At 44.6% G+C, this 19,086-nt stretch overlaps 1 protein-coding gene across 3 annotated transcripts in view; it reads left to right on the top strand.

The window, feature by feature from the left end:
* Nucleotides 1-19,086, top strand: part of LOC135507809 (catenin alpha-2) — a 679,445-nt gene that overhangs the window by 33,922 nt on the left and 626,437 nt on the right. For all 3 annotated transcript variants that reach the window (XM_064927473.1, XM_064927474.1, XM_064927475.1), the window contains exon 2: nt 12,484-12,590. In XM_064927473.1, the coding sequence (XP_064783545.1) occupies nt 12,489-12,590 (102 nt within the window). In that variant the 5' untranslated portion in view covers nt 12,484-12,488. The remainder of the gene's footprint in view (nt 1-12,483; nt 12,591-19,086) is intronic.

Genomic DNA, 19,086 nt, shown 5'->3' on the forward strand with positions numbered 1-19,086 from the left:
TGTAATTTTCATCATAGGTACACTTCAACTATGACAGACAAAATTAGATTTTTTTTTTCTCCAGAAAATCACATTGTAGGATTTTGCATAATTGGTGGCTGACTAAATACTTTTTTGCCCCACTGTACGTGAGCAGTTTATTTGAATATGTCTGTACACAGTGTGTGTTTATGTTTCAGCATGTGTGCGAGCACACACATGTTTTTCTGTGTGTACAAACCACACAATGTTTACCCCTCTTCTCTTCACTTGTACTTAATCTTCTGTCTAATCCACACTGCTCCGGGGCAGCCATGTTTCATAAGATTTAGCAGTGAGACGCAATTTGGGGAACTGTAAAATGGGTCATCCTATCCTTTTGGGTTTCAGAGGGATTTAAATAGCAAAGAAAGCACAACAAATTTAAAAAAAAGCTCCGATTAGCTCTACACTCTCACCAAATATTCTCAGATTTCTCAGATACATGCAGAAGCTCATTAAGGTAGGCTACTCTCGAATACAGTACATTTGCACACTCATGCACGCTCTTACGCACGTATGCACACACACACACAGATGTATGATCTTAATTTGATTACTCTTTTGTTACTGAGAATTTTCCTGAACAGCAGGAAATGCAAACCTTTAGTATGTTTGAGTTTTAAAAAGGATTCTAAAGTTTGTCATTTAGATTTTAGAATGTCAGACTTGCTTTTCCCTTAACGAAAAATGTATCGACCCCTACAAAAATGTCCAGAAATTATAATTCACATGTCCTGTTGCTGCGGGGTAATTTTCCTGCTGTCATCAAACTGGCTCAAATTAAGATTGTACATCTGTATTGGCATTTGACATGGATTCACACACGTGCGAACACACAGACTCATACGCATACACACACACTCTCTTTAGGTGCAGCGTATAGAGGAGAGAGTAAAGAGTAGGAGACGAGAGGAAACCGTTATTTGAGCTGAGCACTTCTCTCTGAGCCAGAGCAGGGTAAACCCATCGAAGAGAAGACCCTGACCAACAGCAGCAGGTGTGTGTCTTCTCTCTCCTCTCTACAGTTCTCTCAGTAGAGTGAAGTAGTGAGGGTTACTGCAGTTCAGGGCTGATTGTGCCCTCTCTCTTTCTCTCTCTCTCTGTGTCCCTCTCTCTGTCTGTCCCTTTCTCTCTCTCTCTCTGTGTCCCTCTCTGTCTGTCCCTTTCTCTCTCTCTCTGTGTCCCTCTCTCTCTCTCTCTCTCTGTGTCACTCTCCCTCTGTCTGTCCCTCTCTCTCTCTCTCTCTGTGTCACTCTCCCTCTGTCTGTCCCTCTCTCTCTCTCTGTGTGTCACTCTCCCTCTGTCTGTCCCTCTCTCTCTCTCTCTCTCTCTCTCTCTCTCTGTGTCACTCTCCCTCTGTCTGTCCCTCTCTCTCTCTCTGTGTGTCACTCTCCCTCTGTCTGTCCCTCTCTCTCTCTCTCTCTCTCTCTCTGTGTCACTCTCCCTCTGTCTGTCCCTCTCTCTCTCTCTCTGTGTCACTCTCCCTCTGTCTGTCCCCCTCTCTCTCTCTGTGTCACTCTCCCTCTGTCTGTCCCTCTCTCTCTCTCTGTGTCACTCTCCCTCTGTCTGTCCCTCTCTCTCTCTGTGTCACTCTCCCTCTGTCTGTGTGTCACTCTCCCTCTGTCTGTCCCTCTCTCTCTCTCTCTCTCTCTCTCTCTCTCTCTGTGTCACTCTCCCTCTGTCTGTCCCTCTCTCTCTCTCTCTCTCTGTCACTCTCCCTCTGTCTGTCCCTCTCTCTCTCTCTCTCTGTGTCACTCTCCCTCTGTCTGTCCCTCCCTCTCTCTCTCTGTGTGTCACTCTCCCTCTGTCTGTCCCTCTCTCTCTCTCTCTCTCTGTGTCACTCTCCCTCTGTCTGTCCCTCTCTCTCTCTCTCTGTGTGTCACTCTCCCTCTGTCTGTCCCTCTCTCTCTCTCTCTCTCTCTCTCTCTCTGTGTCACTCTCCCTCTGTCTGTCCCTCTCTCTCTCTCTGTGTGTCACTCTCCCTCTGTCTGTCCCTCTCTCTCTCTCTCTCTGTGTCACTCTCCCTCTGTCTGTCCCTCTCTCTCTCTGTGTCACTCTCCCTCTGTCTGTCCCTCTCTCTCTCTGTGTCACTCTCCCTCTGTCTGTCCCTCTCTCTCTCTCTCTGTGTCACTCTCCCTCTGTCTGTCCCTCTCTCTCTCTCTCTGTGTCACTCTCCCTCTGTCTGTCCCTCTCTCTCCCTCTCTGTGTCCCTCTGTCTCTCTCTCTCTGTGTCTCTCTCTCTCTGTGTCTCTCTCTCTCTCTCTCTCTCTGTCTCTGTCTCTGTCTCTCTTTCTCTGTCCCTCTCTCTCTCTGTGTCCCTCTCAATTTCAATTTAATTCGCTTTATTGGCCTGACGTAGCAATGTACATATTGCCAAAGCTTATTTTGGATATTTACAATATAAAAAAATAAAAATGAGAATCAAAATTGTCAAAGGGACAACAGTAACAACAATAACCAAGTGTCAAAATAACCATACATTCAACAATAACAATAAGCATACAGTAGAGTACATGTGCAGGTTGATTGGTCTGTCAGACACTGACCCTCAACTTATGGCAGGTAGCAATGTAGTGCGCTGCCAACCTCTCTCTGTCCCCCCCTCTCTCTCTGTGTCCCTCTGCCTCTCTGTGTCCCTCTCTCTGTCCCTCTCTCTGTCCCTCTCTCTCTCTGTGTCTCTCTCTCTGTCTTTGTTTCTAATCATCTACCCTGCCACCATCAGACCAATGAGCTGGAGAGGACACAAACGCTCTCTCATTTTTTTAAATTATGTTTTTATTTCACCTTTATTTAACCAGGTAGGCCAGTTGAGAACAAGTTCTCATTCACAACTGTGACCTGGCCAACATGAAGCAAAACAGTGTGACACAAACAACAACACAGTTACATATGGAGTAAACAAACATACAGTCAATAATACAATAGAAAAGTCTATATACAGTAGGTGCAAATGAGGTAGGATAAGGGAGGTAAAGGCAATAAATAGGCCATAGTGGCGAAATAATTACAATATAGCAATTAAACACTGGAGTGATAGATGTGCAGAAGATGAATGTGCAAGTAGAGATCCTGGGGTGCAAAGGAGCAAAATAAATAACAGTATGGAGATGAGGTAGTTGGATGGACTATTTACAGATGGGCTATGTACAGGTGCAGGGAACTGTCAGCTGCTCTAACAGTTGATGCTTAAAGTTAATGAGGGAGATATGAGTCTCCAGCTTCAGTGATTTTTGCAGTTCGTTCCAGTCATTTGCAGCAGAGAACTGGAAGGAAAGGTGGCTAAAGGAGGAATTGGCTTTGGGGGTTACCAGTGAAATATACAGTTGAAGTTGGAAGATTACATACACCTTAGCCGAATACATTTAAACTCAGTTTTTCACAATTCCTGACATTTAATCGTAGTAAAAATTCCCTGTCTTAGGTCAATTGGGATCACCACTTTATTTTAAGAATGTGAAATGTAAGAATAATAGTAGAGAGTGATTTATTTAAGCTTTTATTTCTTTCATCACATTCCCAGTGGGTCAGAAGTTTACCTACACTCAATTAGTATTTGGTAGCATTGTCTTTAAATTGTTTAACTTCTGTCAAACATTTCGGGTTGCCTTCCACAAGCTTCCCACAATAAGTTGGCTGGATTTTGGCATATTCCATCTGACAGAGCTGGTGTAACTGAGTCAGGTTTGTAGCCTTCCTTGCTCACACACGCTTTTTCAGTTCTGCCGACAGATTTTCTATGGGATTGAGGTCAGGGCTTTGTGATGGCCACTCCTATACCTTGACTTTGTTGTCCTTAAGGCAATTTGCCACAACTTTGGAAGTATGCTTGGGGTCATTGTCCATTTGGAAGACCCATTAGCGACCAAGCTTTAACTTCCTGACTGATGTCTTGAGATGTTGCTTCAATATGTCCACATAATTTTCATTCCTTATTCCTCATTCCCCCATTGAGACTGCCAGAGGTCCGGACAATAGGCCCTCCGATTTGACACACTGAACTCTGTTTGAGAAGCAGTTGGTGAACCTGGCGAGGCAGTCATTTGAGAAACCAAGGCTGTTGAGTCTGCCGATAAAAATGTTGTGATTGACAGAGTCGAAAGCCTTGGCCAGGTCGATGAATACAGCTGCACAGTGTTGTCTCTTATCGATGGAGGTTATGATATAATTTAGGACCTTGAGCGGCTCGGAAACCAGATTGCATAGCGGAGATGGTGCGGTGGGATTCGAAATGGTCGGTGATCTGTTTGTTAACTTGGCTTTCAAAGACCTTAGAAAGGCAGGGTAGATATAGGTCTGTAGCAGTTTGGCTCTAGAGTGTCTCCACCTTTGAAAAGGTTTCCAATCTTTGGGGATCTCAGACGATACGAAAGAGAGGTTGAACAGGCTAGTAGTAGGGGTTTGCAACAATTTTGGCAGATAATTTTAGAAACAGAGGGTCCAGATTGTCTCGTCCATTTGTAGTCCATTTGCAATCCAGTGATTGCAGCTCTTTCAGAACATCAGCTATCTGGATTTGGGTGAAGGAGAAATGGGGAGGCTTGGGCAAGTTGCTATGGGGGGTGCAGGGCTGTTGACCGGGGTAGGGGTAGCCAGGTGGAAGCATGGCCAGCCGTAGAGAAATGCTTATTGAAATTCTCAATTATCGTGGATTTATCAGTGATGACAGTGTTTCATAGCCCCAGTGCAGTGGGCAGCTGGGAGGAGGTGCTCTTATCCTCCATGGACTTTACAGTGTCCCAGAACTTTTTGGAGTTCTCTCTCTCTCTCTGAAAGTAATGGCCACTTTTCAGTTCATGATTTGAGTTTGAATTCATCACTTGAACTGATTGGATTAGAATGGCAGGAACTAAATTCCCTCTGCATGTGTTTCTATTTCTGTTTGTTTACTTGTTGTTTGTTGTGTGTTCAAGTGTGGTTGCTTTAAGGAAGGTCTGCAGGGCCGAGACACGTGCTTACCTGCTAGATAGTCCTCAGGTTCTCTCTTTTTTTTATCTCTGTCTTTCTCTTGTACTCTGTGTGTCCCTCTCTCTATCTCACACACAATCTCTCTCTCTCTTTGTGCCTCTCTTTCTCCTCTACTATTCTCCCCTCGCGTGACTCGTTTGAACATGAGTTGTAGCTCATTAGAAAAGTGGAATAGTAAATGATTTGACTGACTGGGTTGCTGTGCTCCACGTACACTGCTCTGCTTCACTGTGTGTGTGTGTGTGTGTGCATTTCTTTGCTCTACAATAATAGTCTTAGGTTTCATTGTTTTATGAGATGTAGATACTGTCAGGACCCGGTTACGAACCTGGGTCTCCGGAGTGAGAAACAGTCACTTAACCAACTGAGCCACGAATAGACAGCAGAACCCAGAAGATGAGGCAGACACAGCAGTACTTAAGACGGTGTATTTAATAAAGTAAAAAAGGAGAAGTCCTTAAATACAAAAATGGCAAATCCAAAAGGTGGTAGGAATAGCACAAAAAAGCCTCAGGAGATACTCAAAAACAGAATTCCACAAGAGTATCCACCGGAATCGACAAGAATACACAGAACACTAGGGCTGGGTGCTAACATACAAACACAGAGCACAGAACTGAGGGAAACTAAGGGTTTAAATACAATCAGGGAAAACGGGGCACAGGTGCAAATAATAATGGGGAACAAGGGAAAAAACATAAGGTCAAAAAGCACAATGGGGGCATCTAGTGACCAAAACCCGGAACAACCCTGGCCAAATCCTGACAGATACAGGTGTAGGATCTTAATTTGATCACACTTTTGTTGCTGAGAAGTTTCCTGCAAAGATCTGCGAACTTGTGGTGTATTCAAAGTTTAAAAAGGCTTCTAAAGTTTGTAATTTTCACTTTAAAAGGACATATTTATCAACCCGATAAATGTATTAACCCCTGCAAAAAAATGTCCATTAAAATTAGAATCCACATAATTATTAATTTTTTTCTGTTTCTGCAGGATTATTTTCTTGCTGTAGCAATCTGGCTCAAATTAAGATCCTTGGGGATTTGAGGGTTGCATTATATTTAAAATGTTATATCCACATAACCGTCAATAACCAATAAAACGATCTATGACCATCAGCAGGCTCTTAGCCACCCTGCCAGCTTAGTGGAGTCTGCCACTAGCAAAGTCAGTGTAGTCAGCGCAGCTATCCCCATTGAGACCGTGTCTGTGCCTCGACCTAGGTTGATCAAAACAAAACATGGCGGTGTTTGCTTTAGCAATCTCACTGGGATAAAGACCTCCTCCATTCCTGTCATTATTGAAAGAGATTGTGATCTCTCACATCTCAAAATAGGGCTACTTAATGTTAGATACCCTCACTTCCAAAGCAGTCATTGTCAATTAACTAATTAATCAATTAACTAATCACTGATCAACCAAGGAGCATCAAAAGCCGTGCTATAAATTCTCTGAAAACCCAAAGATTCCTAAATGCCCTTCCAGACTCCCTCCGCCAACCCAAGAACGACAGAGTACAAAAATCAGTTAACCACCTAACTGAGGAACTCAATTTAACCTTGCGCTATACCCTAGATGCAGTCAATATACATCTTAGGTTACAATGTTTAACAGGTATTGGGTAAATATTGGGTGAATTCAGGGTTACATTACATTTGAAATGTTATATCCACATAACTATCAATAAGAATAACTGGGTATAACCATCAACTGTAATTTCCCACTCTTCCCTCTGCAGATATATTTTAAAGATATTTCCTGTGAGTCAGCCAAGGCAATTCAAGAGAAAATATGCTTCGCTCCTTCTTGGCTCCTTCTTTTGCTGTCAACACCTGCTGTTTGTGTGAACAATACTTCTCAGTTTTGAAAATCACAAAAGCATGGCAGTGGTTAGTCATCTTGGCAGCGAGAGAGAGAGAGAGAGAGAGAGAGAGAGAGACCGAGAGGGTGGGTTGGGGGACCGGAGAGAGAGAGAGAGCGAGAGGGTGGGTTGGGGGACCGGAGAGAGAGAGAGAGCGAGAGGGTGGGTTGGGGGACCAGAGAGAGAGAGAGAGAGAGACAAAGAGAAAAAGAGATTGCGATAGACAGAGCGTATACAAAGAGTTGGCTTGGATATCGGAATGATAATAACAAATGTGTTGTATTGAAGTCATTGCAGCCTTTCAGCCATCTTGGCAGCATGTAGACGTCATCTGATAGCAGCTAGGCATTATGTGAATACATCCACTGACGGGGCGTTTTTTGTGACATTACAGAGGCATCATCCACTGCCAACAATGATCTACGTCACATCAGTCGCCAGCAGGACATTCTCTAGGCCTCTTCTCTGTGGGGAGAATGTGTGCGTGTTTGTGAGCATCATAATTATTCCCTCTCCACCATGGCATAAATGATTGGCAACTCCAGTGACAATAGACTTTGAAATTCACATCCTAACCTCCAACAGTTGTCATTATCGTCCTTCTCCTATTGTTGTTGTGTTCAGAGCTGAAATGGAAATATGATTGTTTCGAAAAGGTGGAGGCTGGCCGCTTTTGTACTGTTTGTGTGTGTGTGTGTGTGTGTGTGGGGGGGGGGTCTGAGCCTGTTTGTGTGTGTTTGTGTGTGGGGGAGGGGGGTCTGAGCCTGTTTGTGTGTGTGTGGGGGGGGGGGGGGGGGTGTCTGAGCCTGTTTGTGTGTGGGTGGGGGGTGTATGTGCCTGTTTGTGTTTGTGTGTGTTTCTTTAGATTTTTTGTACTGTTAATTTTACTGGTATCAATTTACAAGAATAAATCCTGTAGATAGACTTTCTAGAAAAGACTACTGTAGACCTCCTAGGGCCCAGAGATAAAATATACTGAACAAAAATATAAACGCAACATGTAAAGTGATATAACATATCCCAGAAATGTTCCATACGCACAAGTTTATTTCTCTCCAATTTTGGCCACAATTCTTTACATCCCTTTTAGTGAGCATTTCTACTCCTCCGAGTTCATCCATCCACCTGACAGGTGTGGCATTTCAGGAATCTGATTAAACAGCATGATCATTACACAGGTGCACCCTGTGCTGAGGACAATAAAAGGCCACTCTAAAATGTGCCGGTTTGTCACAAAACACAATGCCACAGATGTCTTAAGATTTGAAGGAGTGTGCAATTGGCATTCTGACTGCAGGAATGTCCACCAGAGCTGTTGTCAGATCATTTTATGTTCATTTATCTATCATAACCCACCTCTAACGTTGTTTTAGAGAATTTGGCAGTACGTCCAACCGACCTCACAACCGCATACCACATGTAACCACGCCAACCCAGGACCTCCACGTCCAGCTTCCTCACCTGCGGGATTGTCTGAGACCGGCCACCCGGACAGTTGATGAAACTGAGGAGTATTTCTGTCTGTAACAATGCCCTTAAGTAGGGAAAAAGCTATTCTGATTGGCTGGGCCTGGCTCCCAAGTAGGTGGGCCTATGCTCTCCCAGTCCCACCCATGGCTGTGCCCCTGCCCAGTCATGAGAAATCCATAGAGAGGGGACCTAATTCATTTAATTTGACTGATTTCCTTATATGAACTGTAACTAAGTAAAATTGTTGAATGTTGCATTTATACTTTAGGTTCGGTATACATCCTTAGTTCAACTTCAATATCCTTATTTTAGCTCAACACTATCTCCACCTCAACCCTTTGTTCCGCTTCAGAACTTTTCTTACCATCTCATAGCAACCTCTTATTATTATCATTATTTAATATAGACCTCATAGTCAAGCATTAGATATGACTTCAAAGTCGCGCATTGTGTAGCCTAGGCTATGTGTGCATCCCAAAATGGCACCCTGTTCCCTATATAGTGCACTACTTTTAACCAGAGCCAGGGCCCTGGTCAAATGTAATGCACTATATTTGGAATAGAGTGCCATTTGGGACGGAACCTTTGGCAACCTCCGCTTTCTATTCGCTGTTGCCATGGCGTCAACAGTTGCGTAAGCTACAGGTGTTGGTACTTTTCTCTTTCTCTCCGCTCTTCCTCTCCTGGATATTTCTGGAGACGAAGAGAAAGAAAGACGCCCCCTTGACGTTTCATAAGTTTCCAAAGCCGTCAGTAATTCCACAGAAGGGCATATTATTGTTGTTCATTGTCTTCCGCAGTAGTAAGTTGTACTTGAATGTGTCTATCTGTATGAAATGTTGCCACTCACGGTGAGAGAGATGGGAGCCGAGGTCAAGATTTGAGTGATGTCTGTTAAGTAGCAAGTAGTTATTTTCCGGTGTATTGTCATAGTTGATCAATGACATAGTTTGCAATTAGAGGCATTTGTGTCACACTGATTGTCACTCTGGTTGCTCTGTTTCGGCTGCCAGCTAACAGTAATTATCAGGTAAAAATACATTTTTGGTCTTGTCGTTTGTTCTGTATTTCTTATTTTCTTCTGCTTTTGGGGTTCCCTGTACTATCAATTATTACAATGGTTGTTCTAAGCTAGTAGAGAACTAGGTGCAACAACAAAAAAATATATATTTGCGGGTATGTTGACATCGACTGTAGGGGAAAAGTCGTCTGGAGGAGTGAGTGCATTCATTTTCTCTAAGTTATCTTCACCTAATGAACCTCTCCCCGGCTTTAAACATACATTACTTCCGATGTTTGTTCCACAAATGTCAGCGAATGTCAGAGAAATGTCAGCGAGGGCACACTTTATACTGCTGTACGTGTGTGTGTGTGTGTGTGTGTGTGTGTGTGTGTGTGTGTGTGTGTGTGTGTGTGTGTGTGTGTGTGTGTGTGTGTGTGTGTGTGTGTGTGCGCGCACGCAGTCTGTCTGAACTCATCCTCACTGCAAAGGACACTTGGAGTTTGTAAAGGCCTACAGGTACGTTTGGCAGTTACAACGACATTTCAAAATCTTTCCTCTTTCAGTGTTGAAAGAGCCACTCCATTAGGCTTCTTACAATGCAGATTATAAAATGTGTTTCTTGTTCACTTGATAATATTAGAAATATTCTTAATTTAGGCTAGTAATTGCACCAGCCAGAAGCACTGGACATCCCACATGCCCCAGCTGGCAACATTGAACTGGAGTGTTGTTTAGCTTCACGTCCCCATGGCAATGGCAGCCCCCCTGCCTCCTCCGCCCCCCTCCATCCTTCTGCTGTGGACTCTATCGACCCCAAATAACCCCAGTGAGTCAGATACCCTACTGACAATAGTATATATAGAAGGAGGCCTCTACACAAGCATATATCAGCGTTTCGACTCTTCCTCTGTGTGTGTGTGTGTGTGTGTGTGTGTGTGTGTGTGTGTGTGTGTGTGTGTGTGTGTGTGTGTGTGTGTGTGTGTGTGTGTGTGTGCGCGTGTGCGCACGGCCACGCCCACATGTGTGTATAGCGTGGTAGGACTAATCGAAGTTCTAGGTAGCTTATTATAACCAATTAGGCTACGTGATCTTCAGTGGATAATTATGTAAATTAAACTCTTTTATTAGTTTGTCACATCTGAACTTACAGACATAATGTGCAGTAATTTGCTAATAGAACCGATTTGAATTTGACTTAATTTAAATGTGAGTGGTACTTCTCGCCTCGCCTCAGATATATACTCCTAAGGGTTTTTTCAATGGTGATCATTGGAATTCCACTTAGTTCCGTACTTCTCACCTCAGCCAAACTGCTGTATTTTTCAGACAGAACTCTCTCTCTCTTTTATATATATATATATATATATATATATATATATATATATATATAATGATATTTCCAAATGGATCCTTGCCTGTGTTTCCGTTTTTTAATCAGAGACTCACCTGCATATATTAGCCATTCTCTTGAAAGCCACTGCTCAAGCTTTGTACCCACATGTCTTTAGTTATCAGAATCCCACTTGCTCGCTCTCGGTCCCCGCCGAATGGAATGGTAGAGACTGAGAGACAAATCTAGGCCAACGCACTCTTCTGAATGACAATCAGGTTTTGAAGGCAGGAGGCAAAACAGTGCAAGGTGTCCCTGAATCACATTCAAGCCTTAATAAAGCACTTCAACACAAGATCATTAAAGAATCAAGAGTTTCAGACTCTTGCATTCTAGTTAACATGGAAGTGTCTTTAATGTGAATCTTTGAACTGCTGAGGGTGGAGATCACAGGAGGTTGGTGGCACCTTAATTGGGGAGAATGGGCTCATAGCTCCGTTCCAGATGTTATTATGAGCTGTCCTCCCCTCAGCAGCCTCCACTGGTGGAGATGTGAGTGGTGTAGTAACCTTTTAAACCAATCAGTGGACTTTTGCCAGATTTCTTTTCGGGAATTTAAATTCATTTTTCCCCACTAAAGTAGTGCACCGGCCCTTTACTTGAATGAGCAGACTGACGTAGACTTCCGTAGTGTGGGCAACAATTGATTTTCAGCGTCTTGCTTTGTCAGAAAAAAGGTAGTTGTACAATTAACAACCGTTGGGATTGTAAGAGTTGTTGCCCTGTCATTCTAATGGCATCCAAAAACAACAAAACCCTGTCCTGAAACATTTACATCAAAAGGTGCAAAGTTAAACGTCACATTAAATCTATTTTTTTATTTTTTCTTGATCCAATAACATGGAAAACAACCACTTTTTCGGCAGTATTAATTATTAATACCATCCTTCCAAACCACTCAATGTGAATGTACATTACTGTATTGTACATAAGTTGCTCATCTCGGTTTGTACCTGTCCACTTTCCATCACCGTGAAGAAAAACAAAGCACAATATGGTAATTGAGGACATTGAGACGCCAAGTGGCTTGTGGTGTGACGACGTGGCTCAGTTGGCAGAGCACGGTGCTTGCAGTGCAAGGGTTGTGGGTTCGATTCCCATGTGGGGCGATGTATGTAATGTAATAGAGTCGAATGGAGATGGAATCAATAGACAATTTCAGTTATCACATAGAAATAATTATGTCAAGCAAGTGTTTAAAAAAAATATATTCCACAGATATCTGTTTAGCTGTTTTGTACAGATCATTTTCAGCCTCGAGTTGTAAATGCTGGTAAACACAAAAGTATTGCACTGGGTCTTCTAGTCCTGTCTACATCGCAGCACCCCCATCACAAAACTTCTCCCCGCGGCTATGGCAGAGTCTCTCTGGTCCATGCCCAGGATTGCAGATTGGCCGAACCGGAGTTGAGTTGATTTGTGTCTCTTTCAAGTGCGTTTTGAGGCGCTTTGCACACCGTCTCACTAGTCTCCTCTGTCTGAAATTGGTTTATGTCTCTCCCCATCAAAAAGGAAACATTAAGCTCTAAAGCAACTCCACCAAATTCCTCCATTAAGTTTAACACTCTCTAATCCATCCCTCTTTTTAAACTACTGTTTATGGTGCATGAAGTGTCACTGCCTAGGACTAGAGGGAGACATAAACGGGGCATTCTTTGAAATATGCCTCGCCATGGAAATAACAAGCTTATGCATACTCTCTCTCTATCTGTTTTGCCTCTAACCAAATAAGTGTGTTTTTCCAACTTCTCTCTCTGTTTGTTCCTCCGCCAGAGACCATGACCACCGCTACGTCCCCCATCCTGTTGAAGTGGGACCCCAAGAGTCTGGAGATCCGCACCCTGACCGTGGAGCGGCTGCTGGAGCCCCTGGTCACACAGGTAGGGACACACAGCTTTAGCAGAGGCTTTAGCTCACCAGGCAAACACAGTCGTTGGGTTAACGGAGGTGATGATGAGTAACCGTGCTGCCTAAACTGTAGCCTGGGCTTCACCTGTCTTGCGGTGGGCCGGAGACCCAGGTTTAAATCCAGCTAGCTGGTCACTTACTCACTGGTTATAGCTAACGACGAGGGCTTTTCTGGTTTTTACTGATAATAAAGTCACTGGTTATAAAATCGAAGCTATACTGGGGGTTGGACGAACCAGTGAGAGACACTTTTGACAGAGGTGGTTCGGCGAACGACGATCATGTGATGAGTAACCTTGCCTCTGGGCTTTAGCTCGTTGGGCTAACACAGTCTTGTGTTGCGCAGGAGACTTGGGACCAAACCCAGCCGAACTCACACTCGCTGGTTCTAGCTGGTAACGAAGCTGACAACACGCTGGAATGACTAGCGGAGAGACGAGCAGGCAGAGAGATTCCGTATAGAAAATGGTTCAAAAGATAGAAGTTCTTCTTCCCATAGAGGCATTCCCCAGAAAGCAGGTTACTTAGCAACCGCTTCTCTAAGAAAGCTTTGATAAACCTGCAGCTTCATGGCAGGCAGCAGGTAGCAGCATACACACACACACACACACACACACACGGTCCGTATCTGTTTTGAAACTGCTAGACTTACTGTTTAGCCTTGTACTTTCCTCTACAGCCCCGTTACCCTAGCTTCCCCTTGCGAATTTTGGAAGTGTCGATTCTACTCTTCTGGCCAGCTTCGGCCTTCAAGCATCATTTCTGTTCTCTTTAATCTTTGCTGTTGAGTTTATTTCTGGGTTAGTGACGGATGGTTCTGGCATCCCTGGACGAACCAAAACCTGTAGCTTGTTGTGCTGTGTAGCAATTGGTTGCTTGTCAAACGACTCTTTGTTTGTGGTCCTAGTGTCTATGTGTTGGTTGATTTGCTCTGATGATGGCAAGGACGTCACCGTCACCAGTTGAACGTCACCGGCAGTTCATTGGTTAACATTGTATTGCAACCCCACTCCCCTGTCTAACACACACACACACACACACACACACACACACACACACACACACACACACACACACACACACACACACACACACACACACACACACACACACACACACACACACACACACACACACACACACACACACACACACACAGTCAGTGTTGGTAGTGCTTGGTCAGCAGAATGCGATGTGGCTGAGGGCTGTGCTTCACACAGGAGCCCCACCCACTGTGAGGCACATGTCAGATACCACACTGATTGGAACAGAGATAATACACTGCTCTGAGCAGTGTGTGTGTGTGTGTGTGTGAGACAGAGAGATAGAGATGAGCGTCAGCTTTTGTTTGTCTAGCCTATTTGTGGATGAGAGAGACATTAGTGTGTGTTTATGAACAGTGGGAGTGTCCTCTTTCTCTCTCTGCTGTGTGAGGGAGATGGCTTCCACCTCTGTCTGTCTGTCTGTCTGTCTGTCTGTCTGTCTGTCTGTCTGTCTGTCTGTCTGTCTGTCTGTCTGTCTGTCTTCCTCTCTCATTCTCACATTCTCTCTCTCTCTCCTCTGTAAAACTGACTCCTTGTCTCTCCTACACTGCTCCGACTGAGAGTCCAACGTTGGAACACCAGCCTGTTACTTCTCTTGCCTGGTCACCCAGCACTGGAGCTTTAGCATTCTATTCATTTGACTGAAGTTGCCCGGTCAGGCAGCCTGCTGTTTCTCTTTAATAAGATAGCCTGGGTCATTATACTGCACCTCAACAGTCTCGAATTAAATATGAAAATGCTATTGGCTATTACATGGCCACATAGTTTGCGAAGGCAGCCGGTCTCCAAGGACTGCAGAAGTGGGAATTGCTAAACCACAGCTCGAAGGGAGACAACAGAGAGATTTGATTTGAAATAGATGAGATAGAGGAGGGGATACATTTACTCTAAGGCAAAGCCTGTGTGATTGATTTGGTTCATTTCAGGCACTTATTCCACCCCCCCCCCAAAAAAAATGTTTCCAACTCTTTCGACCAGTTTTATATTTGCCAGGCATGACATTTTTTTGGAATGAAATGTGACCTTTTCTTTGTCACGGCCAGTGACAACTATCCACCAAACGGTTGTCTTATCTGTACCATGCCGTTTCAACGAGAAGAGGAAAGGGAAACCGAGGGAAAGAGAAGAGGGAGGAGCAAAGGTGAGTAGCGGGGGAAGAAGTAACGGAGAGATGAGAGAATGTTTTTGGCTTGTATTGGCCGTGGAGGTGTCTACACAGACAGTAGATATATCTACGGGTGTACACAGACAGTAGATATATCCAGGTGTCTACACAGACAGTAGATATATCTACGGGTGTACACAGACAGTAGATATATCCAGGTGTCTACACAGACAGTAGATATATCTACGGGTGTACACAGACAGTAGATATATCCAGGTGTCTACACAGACAGTAGATATATCCAGGTGTCGACACAGACAGTAGATATATCTAGGTGTCTACAAAGACAGTAGATATATCTACGGGTGTACACAGACAGTAGATATATCCAGATGTCTACACAGACAGTAGATACAGTGGGGCAAAAGAGTATTTAGTCAGCCACCAATTGTGCAAGTTCTCCCACTTAAAAAGACGAGAGAGGCCTGTAATTTTCATCATAGGTACACTTCAACTATGATACTTCCGGCGCCGACAGAGATGGCCGCCTCGCTTCGCGTTCCTAGGAAACTATGCAGTTTTTTGTTTTTTTACGTGTTATTTCTTACGTTAGTACCCCAGGTCATCTTAGGTTTCATTACATACAGTCGAGAAGAACTACTGAATATAAGATCAGCGTCAACTCACCATCAGTACGACCAAGAACATGACTTTTGCGAAGCGGATCCTGTGTTCTGCCTTTCAACCAGAACAACGGAATGGATCCCAGCCGGCGACCGAAAAAAATGACTTCGTAAAAGAGGGAAACAAGGCGGTCTTCTGGTCAGACTACGGAGACGGGCACATCGTGCCCCACTTCCTAGCATTCTTCTCGCCAATGTCCAGTCTCTTGACAACAAGGTTGATGAAATCCGAGCAAGGGTAGCATTCCAGAGGGACATCAGAGACTGTAACGTTCTCTGCTTCACGGAAACATGGCTCACTGGAGAGACGCTCTCGGATGCGGTGCAGCCAGCGGGTTTCTCCACACATCGCCCCGACAGAAACAAACACCTTTCTGGTAAGAAGAGTGGTGGGGGCGTATGCCTTATGGCTAACGAGACGTGGTGTGATCACAGAAACATACAGGAACTCAAATCCTTCTGTTCACCTGATTTAGAATTCCTCACAATCAAATGTAGACCGCATTATCTACCAAGAGAATTCTCTTTGATTATAATCACAGCCGTATATATTCCCCCCCAAGCAGACACATCGATGGCTCTGAACGAACTTTATTTGACTCTTTGCAAACTGGAATCCACACATCCTGAGGCTGCATTCATTGTTGCTGGGGATTTTAACAAGGCTAATCTGAAAACAAGACTCCCTAAAATGTATCAGCATATCGATTGCGCCACCAGGACTGGCAAAACCTTGGATCACTGTTATTCTAACTTCCGCGACGCATATAAGGTCCTGCCCCGCCCCCCTTTCAGAAACGCTGACCACGACTCCATTTTGCTGATCCCTGCCTACAGACAAAAACTAAAACAAGAAGCTCCCACGCTGAGGTCTGTCCAACGCTGGTCCGACCAAGCTGATTCCACACTCCAAGACTGCTTCCATCACGTGGACTGGGACATGTTTCGTATTGTGTCAGGCAACAACATTGACGAATACGCTGATTCGGTGTGCGAGTTCATTAGAACGTGCGTTGAAGATGTCGTTCCCATAGCAACGATTAAAACATTCCCTAACCAGAAACCGTGGATTGATGGCAGCATTCGCGTGAAACTGAAAGCGCGATCCACTGCTTTTAATCAGGGCAAGGTGACTGGTAATATGACTGAATACAGACAGTGCAGCTATTCCTTCCGTAAGGCTATCAAACAAGCTAAGCGTCAGTATAGAGACAAAGTAGAATCTCAATTCAACGGCTCAGACACAAGAGGTATGTGGCAGGGTCTACAGTCAATCACGGACTACAAGAAGAAATCCAGCCCAGTCATGGACCAGGATGTCTTGCTCCCAGGCAGACTAAATAACTTTTTTGCCCGCTTTGAGGACAATACAGTGCCACTGACACGGCCTGCAACGAAAACATGCGGACTCTCCTTCACTGCAGCCGAGGTGAGTAAAACATTTAAACGTGTTAACCCTTGCAAGGCTGCAGGCCCAGACGGCATCCCCAGCCGCGCCCTCAGAGCATGCGCAGACCAGCTGGCTGGTGTGTTTACGGACATATTCAATCAATCCCTATACCAGTCTGCTGTTCCCACATGCTTCAAGAGGGCCACCATTGTTTCTGTTCCCAAGAAAGCTAAGGTAACTGAGCTAAACGACTACTGCCCCGTAGCACTCACTTCCGTCATCATGAAGTGCTTTGAGAGACTAGTCAAGGACCATATCACCTCCACCCTACCTGACACCCTAGACCCACTCCAATTTGCTTACCGCCCAAATAGGTCCACAGACGACACAATCTCAACCACACTGCACACTGCCCTAACCCATCTGGACAAGAGGAATACCTATGTGAGAATGCTGTTCATCGACTACAGCTCGGCATTTAACACCATAGTACCCTCCAAGCTCGTCATCAAGCTCGAGACCCTGGGTCTCGACCCCGCCCTGTGCAACTGGGTACTGGACTTCCTGACGGGCCGCCCCCAGGTGGTAAGGTTAGGCAACAACATCTCCACCCCGCTGATCCTCAACACTTGGGCCCCACAAGTGTGCGTTCTGAGCCCTCTCCTGTACTCCCTGTTCACCCACGACTGCGCGGCAACGCACGCCTCCAACTCAATCATCAAGTTTGCGGACAACACAACAGTGGTAGGCTTGATTACCAACAACGACGAGACGGCCTACAGGGAGGAGGTGAGGGCCCTCGGAGTGTGGTGTCAGGACAATAACCTCACACTCAACGTCAACAAAACTAAGGAGATGATTGTGGACTTCAGGAAACAGCAGAGGGAACACCCCCCTATCCACATCGATGGAACAGTAGTGGAGAGGGTAGTAAGTTTTAAGTTCAACGGCATACACATCACAGACAAACTAAATTGGTCCACTCACACAGACAGCATCGTGAAGAAGGCGCAGCAGCGCCTCTTCAACCTCAGGAGGCTGAAGAAATTCGGCTTGTCACCAGAAACACTCACAAACTTCTACAGATGCACAATCGAGAGCATCCTGGCGGGCTGTATCACCGCCTGGTACGGCAACTGCTCCGCCCACAACCGTAAGGCTCTCCAGAGGGTAGTGAGGTCTGCACAACGTATCACCGGGGGCAAACTACCTGCCCTCCAGGACACCTACACCACCCGATGTTACAGGAAGGCCATAAAGATCATTAAGGACAACACCCACCCGAGCCACTGCCTGTTCACTCCTAGCCACTTCAATAATGGGAATTGATAGGAAAGGATGTAAAATATATCACTAGCCACTTTAAACAATGCTACCTAATATAATGTTTACATACCCTACATTATTCATCTCATATGTATACATATATGCTGTACTCTATCATCTACTGCATCCTTATGTAATACATGTATCACTAGCCACTTTAACTATGCCACTTTGTTTACATACTCATCTCATATGTATATACTGTACTCGATGCCATCTACTGTATCTTGCCTATGCTTCTCTGCACCATCACTCATTCATATCTTTATGTACATATTCTTTATCCCCTTACACTGTGTATAAGATATTAGTTTTGGAATTGTTAGTTAGATTACTTGTTGGTTATTACTGCATTGTCGGAACTGGAAGCACAAGCATTTCGCTACAATTGCATTAACATCTGCTAACCATGTGTATGTGACAAATAAAATTTGATTTGATTTGACAGACAAAGTGAGAAGAAAAAAAATCCAGAAAATCACATTGTAGGATTTCTATGAATTTATTTGCATATTATGGTGGAAAATATTTGGTCACCCTACATTTGGTCACCTACAAAACAAGCAAGATATCTGGCTCTCACAGACCTGTAACTTCTTCTTTAATAAGAGTCTCCTCTGTCCTCCACTTATTACCTGTATTAATTGCACCTGTTTGAACTTGTTATCAGTATAAAAGACACCTGTCCACAACCTCAAACACTCACACTCCAAACTCCACTATGGCCAAGACCAAAGAGCTGTCAAAGTACACCAGAAACAAACTTGTAGACCTGCACCAGGCTGGGAAGACTGAATCTGCAATAGGTAAACAGCTTGGTTTGAAGAAATCAACTGTGGGAGAAATTATTAGGTAATGGAAGACATACAAGACCACTAATCATCTCCCTCGATCTGGGGCTCCACGCAAGATCTCACCCGG

This window comes from Oncorhynchus masou, chromosome 21, assembly GCF_036934945.1.
Source record: "Oncorhynchus masou masou isolate Uvic2021 chromosome 21, UVic_Omas_1.1, whole genome shotgun sequence".
In the NCBI taxonomy this organism is placed as follows: Eukaryota; Metazoa; Chordata; class Actinopteri; order Salmoniformes; family Salmonidae; genus Oncorhynchus; species Oncorhynchus masou.